Here is a 16,456-nt window from a genome sequence, read left to right as displayed (position 1 = left end):
TCAAGGAATATCTTAAGTAGTATGGGCAAAAAGCAACCATAAATCTTGTGCACCTTTAAAAAATCGTTTGCTTTTAGGTTTTTAAATTGTAGGTATAATTGTTCTATATATGTAGATATACTGGTATATGTATCAAGGATGGACAGCAAAAGGCCAGTGATGACATTATTTTGTGCTGAATTGACTAATAATGGGATTATGTGTGGGAGGAAAAAAAGATTCTGTTATCTTAGAGATTAAGAGCTTTGCAAGAGGACTGTTTATTTATTGCAATAGTGAGACATGAATAATACTTGTGGCATTTCAAGGACTGCTAAGATTTCAATTTGGAAGAACATTTTTGTTTTTTTTAAAATGGATCTGATCTCATCATCTGTGACATTGCTTTTAATGGAGGCAAAATTATCTTGGCTTCTTAAGTTAGAATACTTCTTATATTTCCATTGGATGGACAATAGAACACATAAATCTGCATGGTTATAGAACATAACCATAACTTATACTATCGAGAAAATTTCAAAAGTACTTAACCATATTCTACTATTTAAAAATTCATTTGGAAACATGTTTTTCTTTTTCTGAAATAGCCAATATAATTTCCATGCAAATTAAATCTAAGCATTCATGCATTTTTTTTTCTCTCATGATATTTTGCCATCCATATTTTTCATAGGGAATTCTGGTTGTGAGAAATCGAGTCGAAGTTGGAAAATAATTGCTATAGAATGACAAAAATCACATCTCCAGATCATCTTACCATTTCTTCTTCTTAAAAAGCCTTGTATCAATAAGGTTACCAATTTGTTTTAAATCCCCAGTATAATGAGAACCGTATGCCTTTGCAAATTCAGGGTGGCATTCTTTATTCAGGAACATTATATTGTGACTCGTTTCTAGTATACCAAGTCCTTCTCTTGTGGATTTCCAGGTATGAAAATGAGGACACAATGAAGTGATCAAATAGGGATGCTCATTCTGAGTTTCTTTATAAAAAGCACATGCATTTTGTTTTATGATTCACATTTAAAATGTGACATTTGTGATTTAATAAATTACAAAATAAAGGATTATAGAATGATGCTCACCTTACAAACCACAATTTTGTTTTTATCTGCTGATTCAAGAGTGTGCTCCAGCTGACAGCCATCCCGTCCAATTCAATTGAAAGTATTGAGTTGCAGTGACATAATACTTTGGTAACATTATTTAAATGGGCAACATTTCCCCCTGAAATCTGCTATAATGTGGAGGTTTTATATGCTTTTATTTTCAAATGAATAGATATATCATATTCAATTTATTTGGGAAAGACAGGAACATGGCAAATGGGAGCACCAAAGATCATTTATTTGTGACAATATTTATTTTTTAACCTTTTCCCAGTAATATATTTATATTTACACCCACATATATATTTCTAGTCAGTAAATTTTACAACATTAATTATTTGCCAATGTCAAGAGTTGGGTAGTAACTACAGCAACAACATTCATATTTTAATAATGACAGAGCCATAAATTATCCAGGATAGAACAGCCATTTGAAGCAATTTTTTAAATATTGGAACCTTCTAATATACACTGTGCTCAAACCAGAATAAAATACTGATTCATTGATTCTCATGTGTTATTGAAAGAAGAAAACATTGCTCAAGAAGCACACCGTAAAAATGATTTTAATGAATTGAAATCAAAATTTAATATTTATGCTAATCAGTAAATCACTTTAGAAATGGGCAGAATAGTATTAAAGATAGTAATTTTTGTTGTTGAACTTGGGTTTAAAACTTTATAAAAGTTAAAATTTATGACATTTTAAAAGATTATATATAAAATTCCTTTCAATTTTAATTTGAAACTGATTTCTAGGTCAATAAACATTTCTACAAATTCATTTGAATGTTTACACACTTTATACAATGTTTATATACTATATACGTACATATTTATATATAAATATTTAATTTTTAAGTTTTTTTGAAATTACAGATATTGTGATGACTATCCATATGACTAATCATTTGCAGTGTTTAGGGTACAGTTTTATATATAGCATTTCTGAGTCAAATGGTTTACACGTTTTTAAGCCTTTACCATTAATCTTCATTTGCATTCATAGGCATTCTGTCAGTTGATGAAAGCAGTTATTATTTTTCCCAGTCCCTGCTCCCACATTTGAAATATCTGGTTAGACATCTAGTTTTCTTTATTTCATTCAGAGGGCATGGTTCTCAGACCCTTCTACATCCGGATTGTCATCTTCTAAGCCCGTTTCCCATTTTTCAGAGTCTTCACAAAACTGGAAACCAAGACCTGAACATAATAATAAGGATGTATTTGGGGCAAGGTCTACTGAGATTAATACTTGCTGGGCACTATCCTGTATAGAATTTGGTTACCAGGAACAGAGACTTTCATTTTGGCTATCTCAGGTAGGAAGGAAATGTCTATTGTAAAAGTGTATGTGACTCCAAAATGAAACAGAAATTTTAACAAAATCCTAGACTAGAAGCCATAGAATGCCTGTCACACAGACAGACCTGGGAGGTCAGTCTGATACAAGGCAGTTCTAGGGACTTCGGCAGAGAAGTTAATGGATAGTTGGTTCTAACTGACTCATGGTTCACTATGGCCCCTTCAACCCCATTTCAAAATGAGTAGAAGTTATAAGGGGGGAAAAGTACACACACACACACACACACGTGTGTGTGTGTGTGTGTGAAGGGAGAGAGAGATGTAGACATACAGCTTGAAAAGTAAGTGCATGAGACAGCCCAGAGACTGCTATTCTGCCAGGACAAAACAACACCGTATTTTTTAAAATTTCACATTAATGTGATTCTAAGTCCCATCTTGCTCAGAATATCAGGAGGCTCAATCTTTTTGTAAGATTACTTACCTTAAAAATTGCCCAACATGATTAGACTTGCTTATTTTGATTTTATTTATTTGTTTGTTTGTTTAAAATTTTTGAGCATGTGAGTTTAATTACCTGCTAGACCATCCAGATGGAAATATGTGATAAAAGGATGGAAGCAAGGGCCATAAACTTAGAAGAGATGCAGGTATTTGTAGACCAGTTTAGGATTAGACATTCACTGATTGGATTATTTTTAACATTTAAAATAGAACTTCTTTACCAAATTAAAATAATGTATTAAAAGTTACTTCCAAAATTGTACAAATTATTTTTTAAACGTCATTTAAAAAACTTTGTCAAGTTTTTTGACACGTTTGTTCAAAGTACTAAATTTTCATTTTAGATCTTAGTTTATGTTTATATAATAGAATGCCCTCAATTGGTCCAGGTTCACCATAATATCTTTCTCTAAGCCCTTAATGGTTTATATCTCCCCTTTAAAATGTATAAGTATCTTTTAATTAAGTTTCATTCTCAAAGATATTCTGGAGAAAAAATTATGAATTAAACTTCTATAAGTTCTTCTTCATTTCTGTTATAGTGTAGCCATCTCTCATCTAACCCATAGTGGTCTATCAACTGAGTAAACCTTGACTTTTTTTTAAAAATTAATTAATTAATTAATTTATTTATTGGCTGCATTGAGTCTTTGTTGCTGCACAAGGGCTTTCTCTAGTTGTGGTGAGCGGGGGGCTACTCTTCATTGTGGTGTGTGGGCTCCTCATTGCCGTGGCTTATCTTGTTGCAGAGCATGGGCTGTAGGCGAGTGGGCTTCAGTAGTTGCAGCACTTGGGCTCAGTAGTTGTGGCTCATGGGCTCTAGAGCACAGGCTCAATAGTTGTGGCTCACGGGCTTAGTTGCTCCACAGCATGTGGGATCTTCCTGCAGCAGGGATGGAACCCAGTTCCCCTGCATTGGCAGGCCGATTCTTACCCACTGCGCCACCTAAGAAGTCCCAACCTTGACTTCTTAGACACAGCTGACTGCAAGTCAGAGCAGCAGCTGACTACAGCTTTTCCCCCTTTGTTAACAACTGTGACCGAGACAAGCCCTTCTTTGATCTATATATATTAGCTAGTTTTAACCTCTGAAGAAACTCTTGTTTCTCCTGAACGTGCTTCACCAATTTAGGTTTTTCTTCATTCAATCTTTGCTTGGGAAGATTCTCATTCAGAAAATCACTTTGAAGATCACTGCATGACATAGTATCAGATAAGTGTTTCAGATCCACATGCATTGATGTTCCTGAAGGTATTTTTCAAGCACATACTTACTTTATATTCACTGTCTATGTGTTTAAAAATTTTTTTTGACATTCCAAACTGTTTCCTTGTGTTGAAGATGCTGGATTCTCTGAAAAGTTCTAATAGTTCTCTTCATCCTCTACTTCAAGATTTTTTACGACACCATACAAGGAATTAAATGAAGATCTTGTTTTCCTCAACAATTTTCTCTGCATGTTGCTCTCATATATTGTTTTCTTGAACTGGTTATATCAGGTGATGGTGGCTTGGCACAGGCCTGTGGAGTGCTAGGTAAAATGGCAGCTGAGTTTCCTAGACTTTCCATCCTGAAAATGAAATCTTCATTTACCTGGAGGAAAGGGAACTCTACTCAGCTCCATCGCTGATCCCCAAATTGCAGCTCCCAGATATCTACTTGCTTCCCAGCACATCACCTCCCCTAGCCATCCTCAGAGAGTGCAGAAAGTGCAAGCAGCTGCAGCTGTCTGCTTACTTTGATTTTAAATGGATCTTCCTATTGTTTGCAATCTCTAAAAGGAACCCAGTGCTACTTCCTGAGGAAGATCTTAATTGCCAATGTTTAGTTACTCCCTCTTCTAGCCATGCCTCACCAAGTAGTGGAGAGCTGGCACCCAACCTTAGAAATGTCCCTGTTTACCATGACTGCCATGGAAGGAGCAGCATAAGGCTTGCTGCCTTCAGGTTTACTGATGAAACTCAGCATCAGAAGTTTGAGATGCCATTGCTACTTGAAGAAAAGGTGAAGATCTGTTTTCCAGGGTCCCATGTAGTCAGGGATATCAAAACAAAAGGAAAAAGAAAATCCATAAAACTGCCCAGGTCCAGGTGATAATAATTTTAGGTGGTCAGTTTTTCAATTCTTTATCTCTTTCTCTCTCTCATTCATACACAGCCCTTTTGCCCAAAGCATATCCTAAGCATCGGAGTGACTGAATTAGGGATATTTCTCATATCAGCCCCCAAAATTATTTCTAGAACTAGAATTTCTATTAGAATAGTGAGCAGTTATTAATCATTATATATCTAGATTATACCTTTTCAAGGAACTAGAGACACCGGGGTGAATAATGTAGCTCCAATCCCTATCTTCCTGAACTTTCATTTAGCTGGAGTAGACAGTAGATACATAAACATTTATGAGATTATCAGATAGGGAAAAGTCATGTGAAATAAAACAGAAAAGGGTTTCCATGAAGTCCTTGCCAAGGAGGTGCTATATGAGCTTATACTTGAATGGCAAGCAAGAGCTAGCCTTGTGAAGATGTCTAAGGAAGAGCTTTCTGGGCAGAGGAAATAGCAAAGAAAAGCCCCAAAAGGCCAGAAAAGACTGGGCAGGCTCTGGCTAACCTAGCTGGAGTAGCAGAAACTTCGTTCCACAGGAGAGGAGGGCCAAGGGTGATGAGATTCTGAGGGATTTATCCTCTATACTAAATACTGAGAACTTTATTCTGATAGCCAGTTGAAGGATTTAACAAGAGTTTTAAAATCCTGGTTTATGTTTTAAAATGGCTACTCAGTGCTGTGTGGAGACTGTGCTATAGGGGAGGAAAAGAAGAGAAGCAGGTGAACTTTAGGAGGCTGGTATAGGAATTCAGGTGAGAGTCTGTGACAGCGTGGACTACTGTGGTAGCAGTGGAAATGAAAGCAGTGGAGGTCTTAGAAAATGTCTCATACTCTTTCCCACTACTCTGTTCTGCTCCTAATAAATTAACAGATATATGTCAGTGTATTAGTTAGCAAGGGCTACCATAACAAAATACTACAGACTGGGTGGCTTAAACAATAGAAATTCATCTTCTCACAGTTCTGGAGGCTGGAAGTCGAGGTGGCAGCAGGTTTGGTTTCTCCCCAGGCCTCCTTGGCTTGCAAATGACTGCCTTCTCACTGTGTTCTCACGTGGTCTTTCCTCTCTGCTCACATCTCCGGTATAGTATCTTTTTATAATGACACCAGTTCTACAGCACTAGGGTCCCAGCCTTATGATCTAATATAACCTGAGTTACCTCTCTAAGACCCTATTCCAAATAGGGTTACACTGGGGGTTAGGAGTTCAATGTATGGATTGCGGGGCGGGGACACAACTTAGTCCAAAAGAGAAAAGGTCATTATCTAACTTAACACTCTGTAGACCTTGCTTAAGCTGAGCCCCTTAACAAGGGGGAAAATGATTCTCTTAAACCTTTCTCCTAAACAATGCATATGTAAAAGTCAACAAAGAATTAAGTTGTCTTTGAATGCTGTTAATCTCCCTTGTTTACAACAGTTACAAATATAAATTGAGGTTCTAATATTCTATTTTTCCTCTCTTAATAGGCCATTTTATATGTGACTTGAACTTGATCACTTTGGAGTGATCTCCACAGGCAATTAGCATTATTCTTTCCCATTGTCAGGAATTATACTACTAATCTCAACCAGCCTCCACGTGAACGAATCTAACTAATAGTATGGGTGGGGGGTAATCACTTTCTCTCTACCCTCCTAGACTCTTGGCTGATACCCCCTTGTAATAAAAGACAGATTAACCAGAGAAGAAAATCATCTATGCACAGGAGCCCCACAAAGATATGAGATTCAAAAGATAGCGATACCATTGAGGTTTATGTACCATTTATTATTCTATACACCATTTATTTCCTGAGTTAAGGGAAGAGATGGGGTCTGCAGCTTCAGAGAAGGGAAGGCAATTCATGGAAAAGTGAGAACAGGAGATGTTTAGTAAACAAAGGTTCCCCTGCCTTGCAAATAAGTCTCTTAGATGACAACGAGAGCTATTATTATCTCATGTAATAGCTCTCTTCCTGGTACAGGCCCACTTTCTAACGTAAAGTTTTCATACCGAAGGGTAATTCCTACTCTGTTTTCAGAGCTTCTTATGTGTCTGCTTTTCCTTAAAATTATCAGCTCTAAATAATCCTTATGCAAAAGAGGCATATTTTGGTTTGGCACATTCTGCTAGCCACAAGAGAAGTAGTGTAAAGTCATGGAAATGTAGTAATTTGTCATTCATTCTGAAAAAATAATTCCACACACATACCTATTGACAGTGGATAGAAATGTTTTCCTGAATTGTTTATGTATTAGCATTAGTGTAGTCACATGTATGTTTTAGATGTTTTTGACTCTAGCTACCTCTTATTGTCCTTACCTTTCAAGTGACTTGGCTATTTCATATATTATATGAGTATAGTAGAATTGTCTTCATTTTACAGGTGACGAGACTAATACAGAGTCCAAGTAAGTTGTTCAAAATCACCCAGAGAGTGTGTCACAGCCAAGTATCAAAGCACGTTTGTGACTCCAAACCACACTCTCTCACCTACTGCAGGGACTCTCAGTCAGCCTGAAGACCATCTATGTAACAGGCATTGGTATATGTATGGAGAATAAAAGTTAATAAGATGTAATTCCTCCCCCAAAGAGTCTTATATTTTAAACAAAGAGACACGTGTAAATAAATTCGACTCTACAGGATTAGGAATGTTAGAATTGTACACAGAGCAACACAAAGGATCAGGTGAAACACTCTACCTCTTGGGGACAATCAAGTTCTCAAATAGTGATACCATTTGAGCTGAGCCTAGAAATCTGTGTATGTGTCCATTATTCAGATAATGGGAGTAGGGGCAGATATAGCAGTGGAGGTAAGGATTCCAGATGGAGGACGTAAATTGAGGACAAATGTAAAAGGGCATAGGGATATATGAGAATCATTGTTTTGGAAAATTACATCCACTCTATATTATCCTATTAACTGAGGTAATGTAAATTGGGTGAATACAGAAAAAACATTGTTCAGACACAATTCAACACAACTGTGATACAAGGTAGATATTTAATTCAAATGTATTTCATTAAAATATTGAAATAGTCTACTCTGAGCTGTGTAGGTCTTCATCTCCTCCCCCTTCTTTTTCCCCTCTTCCCTTTTTCTGATGAAAACATAATCTTTTTCATTGAATAAACTCTACTTTTTGTTTTCTAAATATCCCAGCAAGCAGTTATTTGGAGCTGCCTTGTTTTTGTCAGCAAATTCTTCCCTCTCACTGTCATTCTCTCCTTCATCATTGCACAAAAACTAGTTCACTAGCAACACAGTCAAGCCATCAACTTGGAAATTAAATTACCTGCCATTCTCAAGTTTTTCTCCCTACAACCCCAGACTGTCCCCTGAACTCTCAGTGAGGCAAATCTCAATGTAACAATGAACTGAAAGAATTTAGGACCACATCTGTCAGTTCAAGGTCACAAAGGCTTCTAAGCAAAATCCTGGGCTTTGTTCTGCAGTGCTCTCCATCCCACCTTCATTGTCATTCTCCAGATTCTCTGCTTAAGAAAAATAAATAAATACAAGTCTTGGGAGAAGGCAGAGCAAAGAGACTTCTAGTACCATCACTGCGCTAAGAAATAGCTTTTTGCCCAGAGCTTCAGACAAACTGCAGAAAGCTGCTCTTGCACTGAAGAGCAGCTAACAGGCTAGCAGACTGCTGTAAGCAAGCATATCCACCCCTGACTGCCCAGGTGGAGGGGCGTTCCTGAGTTGCAGTAGGTATAATGTAAAAATGAAATGGTTCCTATATAATTATAATGGACTCATTTTGATATGGAGATATTTCTCTTACTCACAACAATTTTTGTTCTTTTTCTTTACAAAGAAACTGTGTTTGGCTTATTTTCATCTTTTTTTTTTCCCCCATAACGTGGTTAATGTATCCTTGGGAAGCTGACTGCAGTTCAGTATTCCTGGAACATGGTGCGCAGTGGGCAGTAATAGATCTGGTGATGGAAAGTTAAGTAGGCATCAAATCATGGATGGCCTTTGTGCCATGCTAAGTGGTTTGGCAGGGGAAAGCAAGCCACTGGAGAATTTTCAGCAGCAGAGTGACATGCTTAGATTTGCATTTTGGAAAGATCACTCGTGTTTCCTCAGCAATGATAGTCAGGAGAATGAGAAGTGATGGGGTCCTGAGCTAAGCAGTTTTAGTGGGAATGGAGAGGAAATAAAACATTCCTGAGAGTATAAAGGTGAAGAATTAAGTGGGCTTGCTCAATCAGATAAGTACCTGGGAAGTACCATGGAGGTAGGAGGGAAAAAAAGATGGCTGTCTGGCTTTTACCTCTGATGACCGAGTGGGGGACCATTCACTGTGAGAAGCTGTCTTATTTGAGGCTGCTATAAAATACCATAGGCTGGGTGGCTTAAACAGCAGACATTTACTTCTTAATGTTCTGGAGGCTGGGAAGTCCAAGATCAAGGTGGCAGCAGATTCCATGGCTGTTGAGAATGTGCTTCCTTGTTCACAGCCAGCCAGGGTGGTCTTAGTGTCTCATAAGGGAAGGGGTGGAGAGCTCTCAGGGGTGTGTCTTTTATAAGGGCACTAATTCCATTCATGAAATCTCCACCCTTACAACCTAATCACCTCTCAGACACCACACCCTGGGAGTAAGACTTCAATTAATGAATTTAGTAGGGGACACAAACATTAAACTCGTAACAGAAATCTATTGGGAAAGAAGCATACAGGGGAAAAATAAAATGGATTTTATTTTGGTCATGTAAAGTTTGCAGTGACTTCATTATATTCAGATAGAAATTCCTACTATGTGGTAGGATACATGGATTGAAGCTTAAGAAGATAATTAAGCATATGAGAGAGATTTTGGAACTATTAGAGTGAAATGTACTTATTGAAATCACAAGTGAGAGAATTCTCCTTTACCCCTCCTCCACAAATTCCCAGGCAGTAGACACAGTCTCAACTCTTTTGGCTATTTCTTTTGATGTTTGTTACCATATTTATGGAATTTTCTTTTAATTTGTAGATTTTGTTTATTGACAAGTGTTTTAAAGCATCAATCGCATTTATGATTATTAGATGAGACAATTATGTTTGCTTATATTCAGAGCCTAGCAAAGGCCTTGGAACTTAGTAGGTCTCAGTAAATTTATTTCCCTTCTCTCTCTCTCTCTTTTTTTTTTTTTTAAGAGTGAAGAGTTTGGAGACTGTATGGTAGAATCAATTTATATTTATGATATTTATGTTAATTCTTTTTTATAGTTCATAAATTTCTCCTATATCCCTATTAGTAAATGCATTCATTTGCTAGGGCTGCCATAATAAAATCCCACAGACTGGGTGCCCTAACAGAAATTTATTTTCTCAGTGTTCTGGAGTCTTGATGTCTGAAATCGAGCTGTCAACATGGTTGATTCTTCTGAGGCCTCTCTCCTGGCTCACAGATGGCTATCTTCTCCTCCCTGGGTCTTCCATCTGTGTGTGTCTGTGTCCTGATTTTCTTTTTATAAGGACATCAGTCATATTGGATTAGTACCTACCCTAATAACCTAATTTTAATTTAATTACCTCTTTAAAGACCCTATGTTTAAATATAGCTCCAGTCTGAAGTACTGACTGTTAGACCTTTAATGTATGAATTTTGGTGTGTGCAGTTCAGCCTGTAATAGTGAAATAGAGATGTTCATAATTACTTACATACACCTTAAGGAAGCAATTTTTGAATTCTGGTAATTTCTGAAGATTCTAGTATATTTATATGAATAGCAGTGTGATAAAAAAAGTGAGAGAAACAAATGTGATTCTCAATAATAATTACACAGTCAAAACCAAAGTTCTTTATGTCAGAGGGATCTTCAAAAAGCTTATTTAAAAAGAGACATTTTTAAAAGATAATATCAAGAGGAAATGGGAGAGATGGCTTTACTTAAATGTTTTCTAAGTAACGAATTATTATGGGAGATATTTTTAGGGATACTATTTCCCCGATCATTTCACAGATATTTAGGGAATTTCTACATCATGTTCAGTTCAAAAGAATGCAGAGCACTGTGAAGAATACAAAGTACAAGACAGGATCCTTGTTCTCAGGAGTTTTCATCTCTGGATAAGGAGCCAAAATTAGTACAAGTGAAAAGAAAAGGAGAAGCAACGATTTAATAGGAAACCATATGATTCTGTCAGTAGAGGCTTTAGGATCAATGAGAAGGAAGAGTTAGTGTGGGGTGTGCTAGTTTGAAGCATTTCACAGAGGGTGGAGTTAGACCTGTGCAATGAAGGGTGAGTAGAGTGGAGTGATGTGCAGACAGAAGTAGGGAAACTAAAAAATGAAACTGCCTATTTTCTTCATAGGACTAATGGCAGTCTTCAGTTATTTCTCACCTTACTTCTTTTTTATTGCGGTAAGAACACTTGCCATGATATCTATCCTCTTAAAGTTTTAAGTATACAATACGGCATTGTTAGCTATAGGCACGTTGTTGTCCAGCAGATCTCTAGAGCTCATTCATTTTCTATAACTGAAACTTTATACCTGCTGGACAGCAATTCCCCCATTCTGCCCCCAACCCCAGTCCCTGGCAACCACTATTCTACTCTCTGTTACTATGAGTTTGACTATTTTAGATACCTCATGTGAGCGGAATCATACAATAGTTATCCTTCTGTGACTGGCTAATCTTACATAATGTCCTCAAGGTTCATCCATGTTGTTGCATGTGGCAAAATTCCCTTTTTAAAAAAATACTTTATTTTGTTAGAGCAGTTTTAAGTTAACAGCAAAATTGACGAGAAAATACAGAGATTTCCTACCTTCCCCTTATCACGGCACGTGTTATCAACATCCCCCACCAGAATATTCTCCTCTTTCTTAAGGCTGAATCATATCCTGTTGTATATACACACCACATTTTATTGGTCCGGTCATCTTTCTGTGGACATTTTGGTTGTTTCCATACCTTTGCTATTATGAATAACACTGCAGTGAACACTGGAGTGTTAATATCTCTTCAAAATTTTGATTTCAGTTATTTTGTATATATACCCAGAATTAGGATTGCTAGGTCATATGGTGGTCTATTTTTAATTTTTTGAGTAATCTCCATACTATTTTCAGTTGAGGCTATGCCGTTTTACATTCCTAGCAACTGTGTATAAGAGTTTCAATTTCTCCACATCCTTGTCAGCATTGTTATGTGTTTTGTTTGTTTGTTGTTTTTTGTTTTTATGATAGCCAGGTGTGAGGTGATATCTCATTGTGGTTTTGATTTGCATTTCCCTGATGATTAATGATGTTGAGCATCTTTTCATGTACCTGTTTGCTGTTTGCATGTCTTCTTTGGAGAAATGATTATTTAAGTCCTTTGCCCATTTTCAACCAAGTTATTTATTTATTTGCTGTTGATTTATAGGAATTTTAGTTGTGTCTTTTCTATTTGTTTATTTCTTGTCTTTCTTCCTCACTAGAACATAGGCTCTATAAAGAAAGAGGTATTCTTTCAACAATACCATGCTATCTCAATTATGATAGCTTTATAGTAAGTCTCAAAGCTGGGAATTGTCAGTCTTCTAACTGTGTTCTTCACCAATTTTTTTTTTTTTGAGAAAATATCTGCCAAAATACTTAAGTCTGAATAGCCATAGATTGTCAGACATTCTTTCAAGGATAAAATTATATTATGTGAAAAAAGTAGCTCATTTTTTCTGCAGTTCAAGCAATCTCATAAGTATGTTTATTCCATGCAGTCATACTTCACTATGCTCCAGAAGTGCTTTCTGCACACTCTTGATTTTGTCACTCATAATATTAAAAAGGCCTGGACTGAAGAGTCAAGATTTAACAAAATTGATACCTTTTACTGGTCAGTGAAGGGCACTTTTATGTAAGACTGTTATTTTTTTTTTTTCCTATGACTGCATGGAAGTGAAGAATCCAGTGATTCTAAGTACGGTTTAGTGATACTGGCTTTTGGACTTTTTAGACTGATATTTTGTTTCTTTCCTTTTCTATTATATTTTCTGTGTGTCTTTTTCCTCTTTATTACGTAAGATTTCCTCAAGCACATTTTCTAGTCATTCTATTAAAAATATTTTTATTTAGACATGACTTCTTAATCTCTGAGTCCTTTCTTATTTTCTAAATATTCCTTTTTTAAATGACCTTTAAGTTTTCTAGAATGAGATACATACTTGAATATATGATGATTTAAAAGATATTTTCTGAATTATTAATTTTGTGTCTCTGTGTTTATCTTAGTGTTTACTTTCTATTCTGCTAGTTTTCCTCACAGAACTGAATATCCTGGTTTCCCATGACATTTAAGAAAGGACTGAGTGGTCTATCATGGGTTTCCTCTACCTTTATGAAAATAAAACTCTTTTCGCTTGCTATCTTCCTTGTGGGGGGGATCTCTTACTGGGAGCTCTGCGTGGCATTGAACACACACTGCATTACATTTAGAGATTTAATACATGAAGTATTCTCCTGAAGGCACAGATATGTGCCTGGCATGAAGATGTCTTATAGGAGAGAGTTTGCAGGTTTTGCTTTAGGAGGTCAAGATTTGGGTCTCCCAAAGCTCAGAATGAAACGAACCTTATTGTAGGGCACCAGCCTTAATAGTCCCAATTTTTCACTGAGTATCTTAGAAAAGAGCTTTGCTTATGTATATTTGAGACTTTCTATCAGCCACTAGCTGTCTGTAAACTTAGGGCAGAAGGTGGAGGAAAAGGTAGTGGTAGGTAGTATTACATATAAAAACATCTTGACTTCATCACCCTATTTTTAACCTTTCTTTGCACTTCAGTCTGTTATTTACAGGCTGAAGTCAAGATCATCTAGAGTTCTGTGGAGAGGGACGGCTTCCATTCCTCTGTAGCCTTTTAAAAATCACATTCTAGGTTGCAACTTTATCTGCTCATTTCCCCATTTTCCTATTTCCATACACCTACCATCTTGTACACATTGTTTATATGCCCATCATTCTCTTTTTTATTATATGGATTCATTATGTGTTTATTCTGTTTTATGTTTCCATATTTCTATTGCAGTAAGATTAGCAGAAGAAAGAGAAGTAGAAACACATGTGCTCAGTCCACTACACTGTGCTATACACCTTTCAAAAGAGACTCTACAGTCAAAGTCCCTACCCTTTTTTCTTCACAGGGAACTCTCTGTTCTTAAAAATAAATGTGTGAGTGTACATAAAAACATTAGTGAATGAGCTACTCAACTTCACCATCATCATCTAAGTTCCACTTGTGTATGTGGAAGGAGACACTGTAGAAGCGAGATGAAGGCCATGGACTCTAAAATCAGTGCTTGGTTCGTAACGTGGGGACACTATTCATTCTATGATCCAGGAAAAACCACTGCAGCTCTCTTTCCTTCAGTGTTCTTAACTGTAAAGTGGTTTAAGAACAGTAGTACTTACCTTATAGAATTGTGGTGAAGATTAAGTGAATTAATCAGTAGTGTTTAGAATTGTGCATTGCACAAAATCAGATTTAGAAAGGGATGGTTATTGTTAATGTCTATATTATTATTGTTCTTGTAGTACCTGAAACTAGGCTTTGGTTCTGTCAAAATATCCTGGCTTTGAATGAGAATAATTGTACCTTGAATGTAAAGACTACATTGTTTTGCTCACTGAGTTCAATAACCTGACTTTAACTTCTAAGTTGAAATTGATGTGATCTCAGTTGTCATTAAATTAGATTCTTGTTGAAAAGTCTAAATTGTTCAAAACCTTTAAAATTGTGAACTTTATTTAAAATTATTTCAGTACCTTAAATTTTTTAATGCACTCACCACAGAGTCTTAGAAAGAACACAAGTTTTGGAGATAGAAGCACCAAAGATGTAAATTTGCTTAAAATAATCTCTTTGAACCTCAGAATCTTCATCTATGAAAGGAGAAATGATAGCAGCATCTTTATAGTTTTGCTATGACAATTTGACATAACATAATCATAAATGTAAAATTTTACTAGAATTCTGGCTACCTGAGTATTTTTTATCTGTGGCACATTGCAGAGTCTCTACTACCAAATGAACACTCGATACAAGTTAATAGTGTACAATTATAAAATTTTGGAGAAAGGAGAATAAACTATACCACATATAAGTTACTATAACTGTGAAGAATCCGGTAATAGAGCATACCAATGATTAAAAGCTTACACACTTTAAGCAAAACTTAGAGAACAATCTTTTTTATAGTTGTTGTTTAGATATTTTGTTGGATTTTGCTGTTCAGTTAGAGATATAGCACAATACTACTATGATCATGGTTCAGATTGTAAATAAAATCTGTATTCCATATAAATTTGAAATATACTTTTATTTATATCATGTGTTTTTTAAGAAAAAGAAATGTTGAAGTTAAGAATCTCTAATTGGAGAAAGAGAAGGAAAATTTAAACAATAGAATGTACTGTGGTTTATATTTTTAAAAGTAAAAATGATTTTGCTGTTTCCTATAGAAACAGGGTTTGGGGATTTAACAAAAGAAATCAGAAAGCATTAGAGTTTAATAGTTCTTTATTATTATTTAATAAGATGATTATCTTTTTCAAAAAAAAATCTTTTCATTTTTACAGATAAGAAACTGTGGTGGGCAGACCAAAACTTAGCTCAGCTGGGAACCTGCAGCAAAAGAGATGGAAGAAACCCCGCCGTTCTAAGAAATAAGACTTCTGGGGTTGTTCATATGAAAGTGTACGATAAAGAAACGCAACAAGGTAAGTCACACGGTAATGAATTTGTGCCGCCTTTTGAATATGTAATATTCTCTTTTTTCATATTATTTTCTCAAGTCAACAATTGCAGTTTTCTGTTTTTCTTCAAATAAAAAAAAGGAGGGGGTGGCAAATTCTTAGTAGAAGAAATGCCTTTAGCATAAGGTATTTAATGAGCTTTCAAAACATTAGCAAAGCTGCCCAAGGAATCTTAATTTATCAGGTCTTCAAAGAGGTCTTTTTCAGTTCTTGATTTAGAAGGATAAGAATAAGAAAAAAAATCCCCGTAAAATGTATTCAACGTATAATTATGCCCAGAAACTGAATGAACTAGGGGACTTCAAATGGACTATGTTGATACAAGAATTTCAAAACCATAAGCACTACATTGTTTGGCTCTAAGCATTTTGCTTTTTTGTTTTTGCTTGTCCAAATGGTGTGCAGTGAAATGGAGTGCGAGAACTAACAGATGGTTTACATAGGTGGACTTGTCACCTTGCCCAAATGGCAATTAGATTAGAGATGCCAGCCAGTACAGCCCCACACCTGCTAGTCTTTTCTTAGTTTTTGGTTCATGATCCATGACATTAGCAGAACTCCCATCCTAGAAAAAATATTCTTCTATATTCTACTCTCCTATTTAAATCTCTGCCATGAAAATCCTTTTCTTCATATATTTTTCAGCTTAGGAAAAAAATGTCAAGAATACTTAAAAGGATTTTTATCTAAAGGATTTGGG

The 16,456-nt window shown here is 36.0% G+C and overlaps 1 protein-coding gene and 1 pseudogene across 1 annotated transcript in view; one reads left to right on the top strand and one right to left on the bottom strand.

Moving 5' to 3' along the window:
* LRP1B (LDL receptor related protein 1B) overlaps positions 1-16,456 on the top strand; it is a 1,778,947-nt gene that overhangs the window by 1,258,592 nt on the left and 503,899 nt on the right. Inside the window, exon 33 of the mRNA XM_057745031.1 lies at positions 15,580-15,720. Within this exon, the coding sequence (XP_057601014.1) occupies positions 15,580-15,720 (141 nt within the window). The remainder of the gene's footprint in view (positions 1-15,579; positions 15,721-16,456) is intronic.
* LOC130858352 (swi5-dependent recombination DNA repair protein 1 homolog) lies at positions 3,926-4,515 on the bottom strand (annotated as a pseudogene).

Source organism: Hippopotamus amphibius, chromosome 8, assembly GCF_030028045.1.
Source record: "Hippopotamus amphibius kiboko isolate mHipAmp2 chromosome 8, mHipAmp2.hap2, whole genome shotgun sequence".
Classification (NCBI taxonomy): domain Eukaryota; kingdom Metazoa; phylum Chordata; class Mammalia; order Artiodactyla; family Hippopotamidae; genus Hippopotamus; species Hippopotamus amphibius.
The sequence above is the reverse complement of the archived record's forward strand: the minus strand, read 5'-3'. Positions and strand labels throughout refer to the sequence as shown.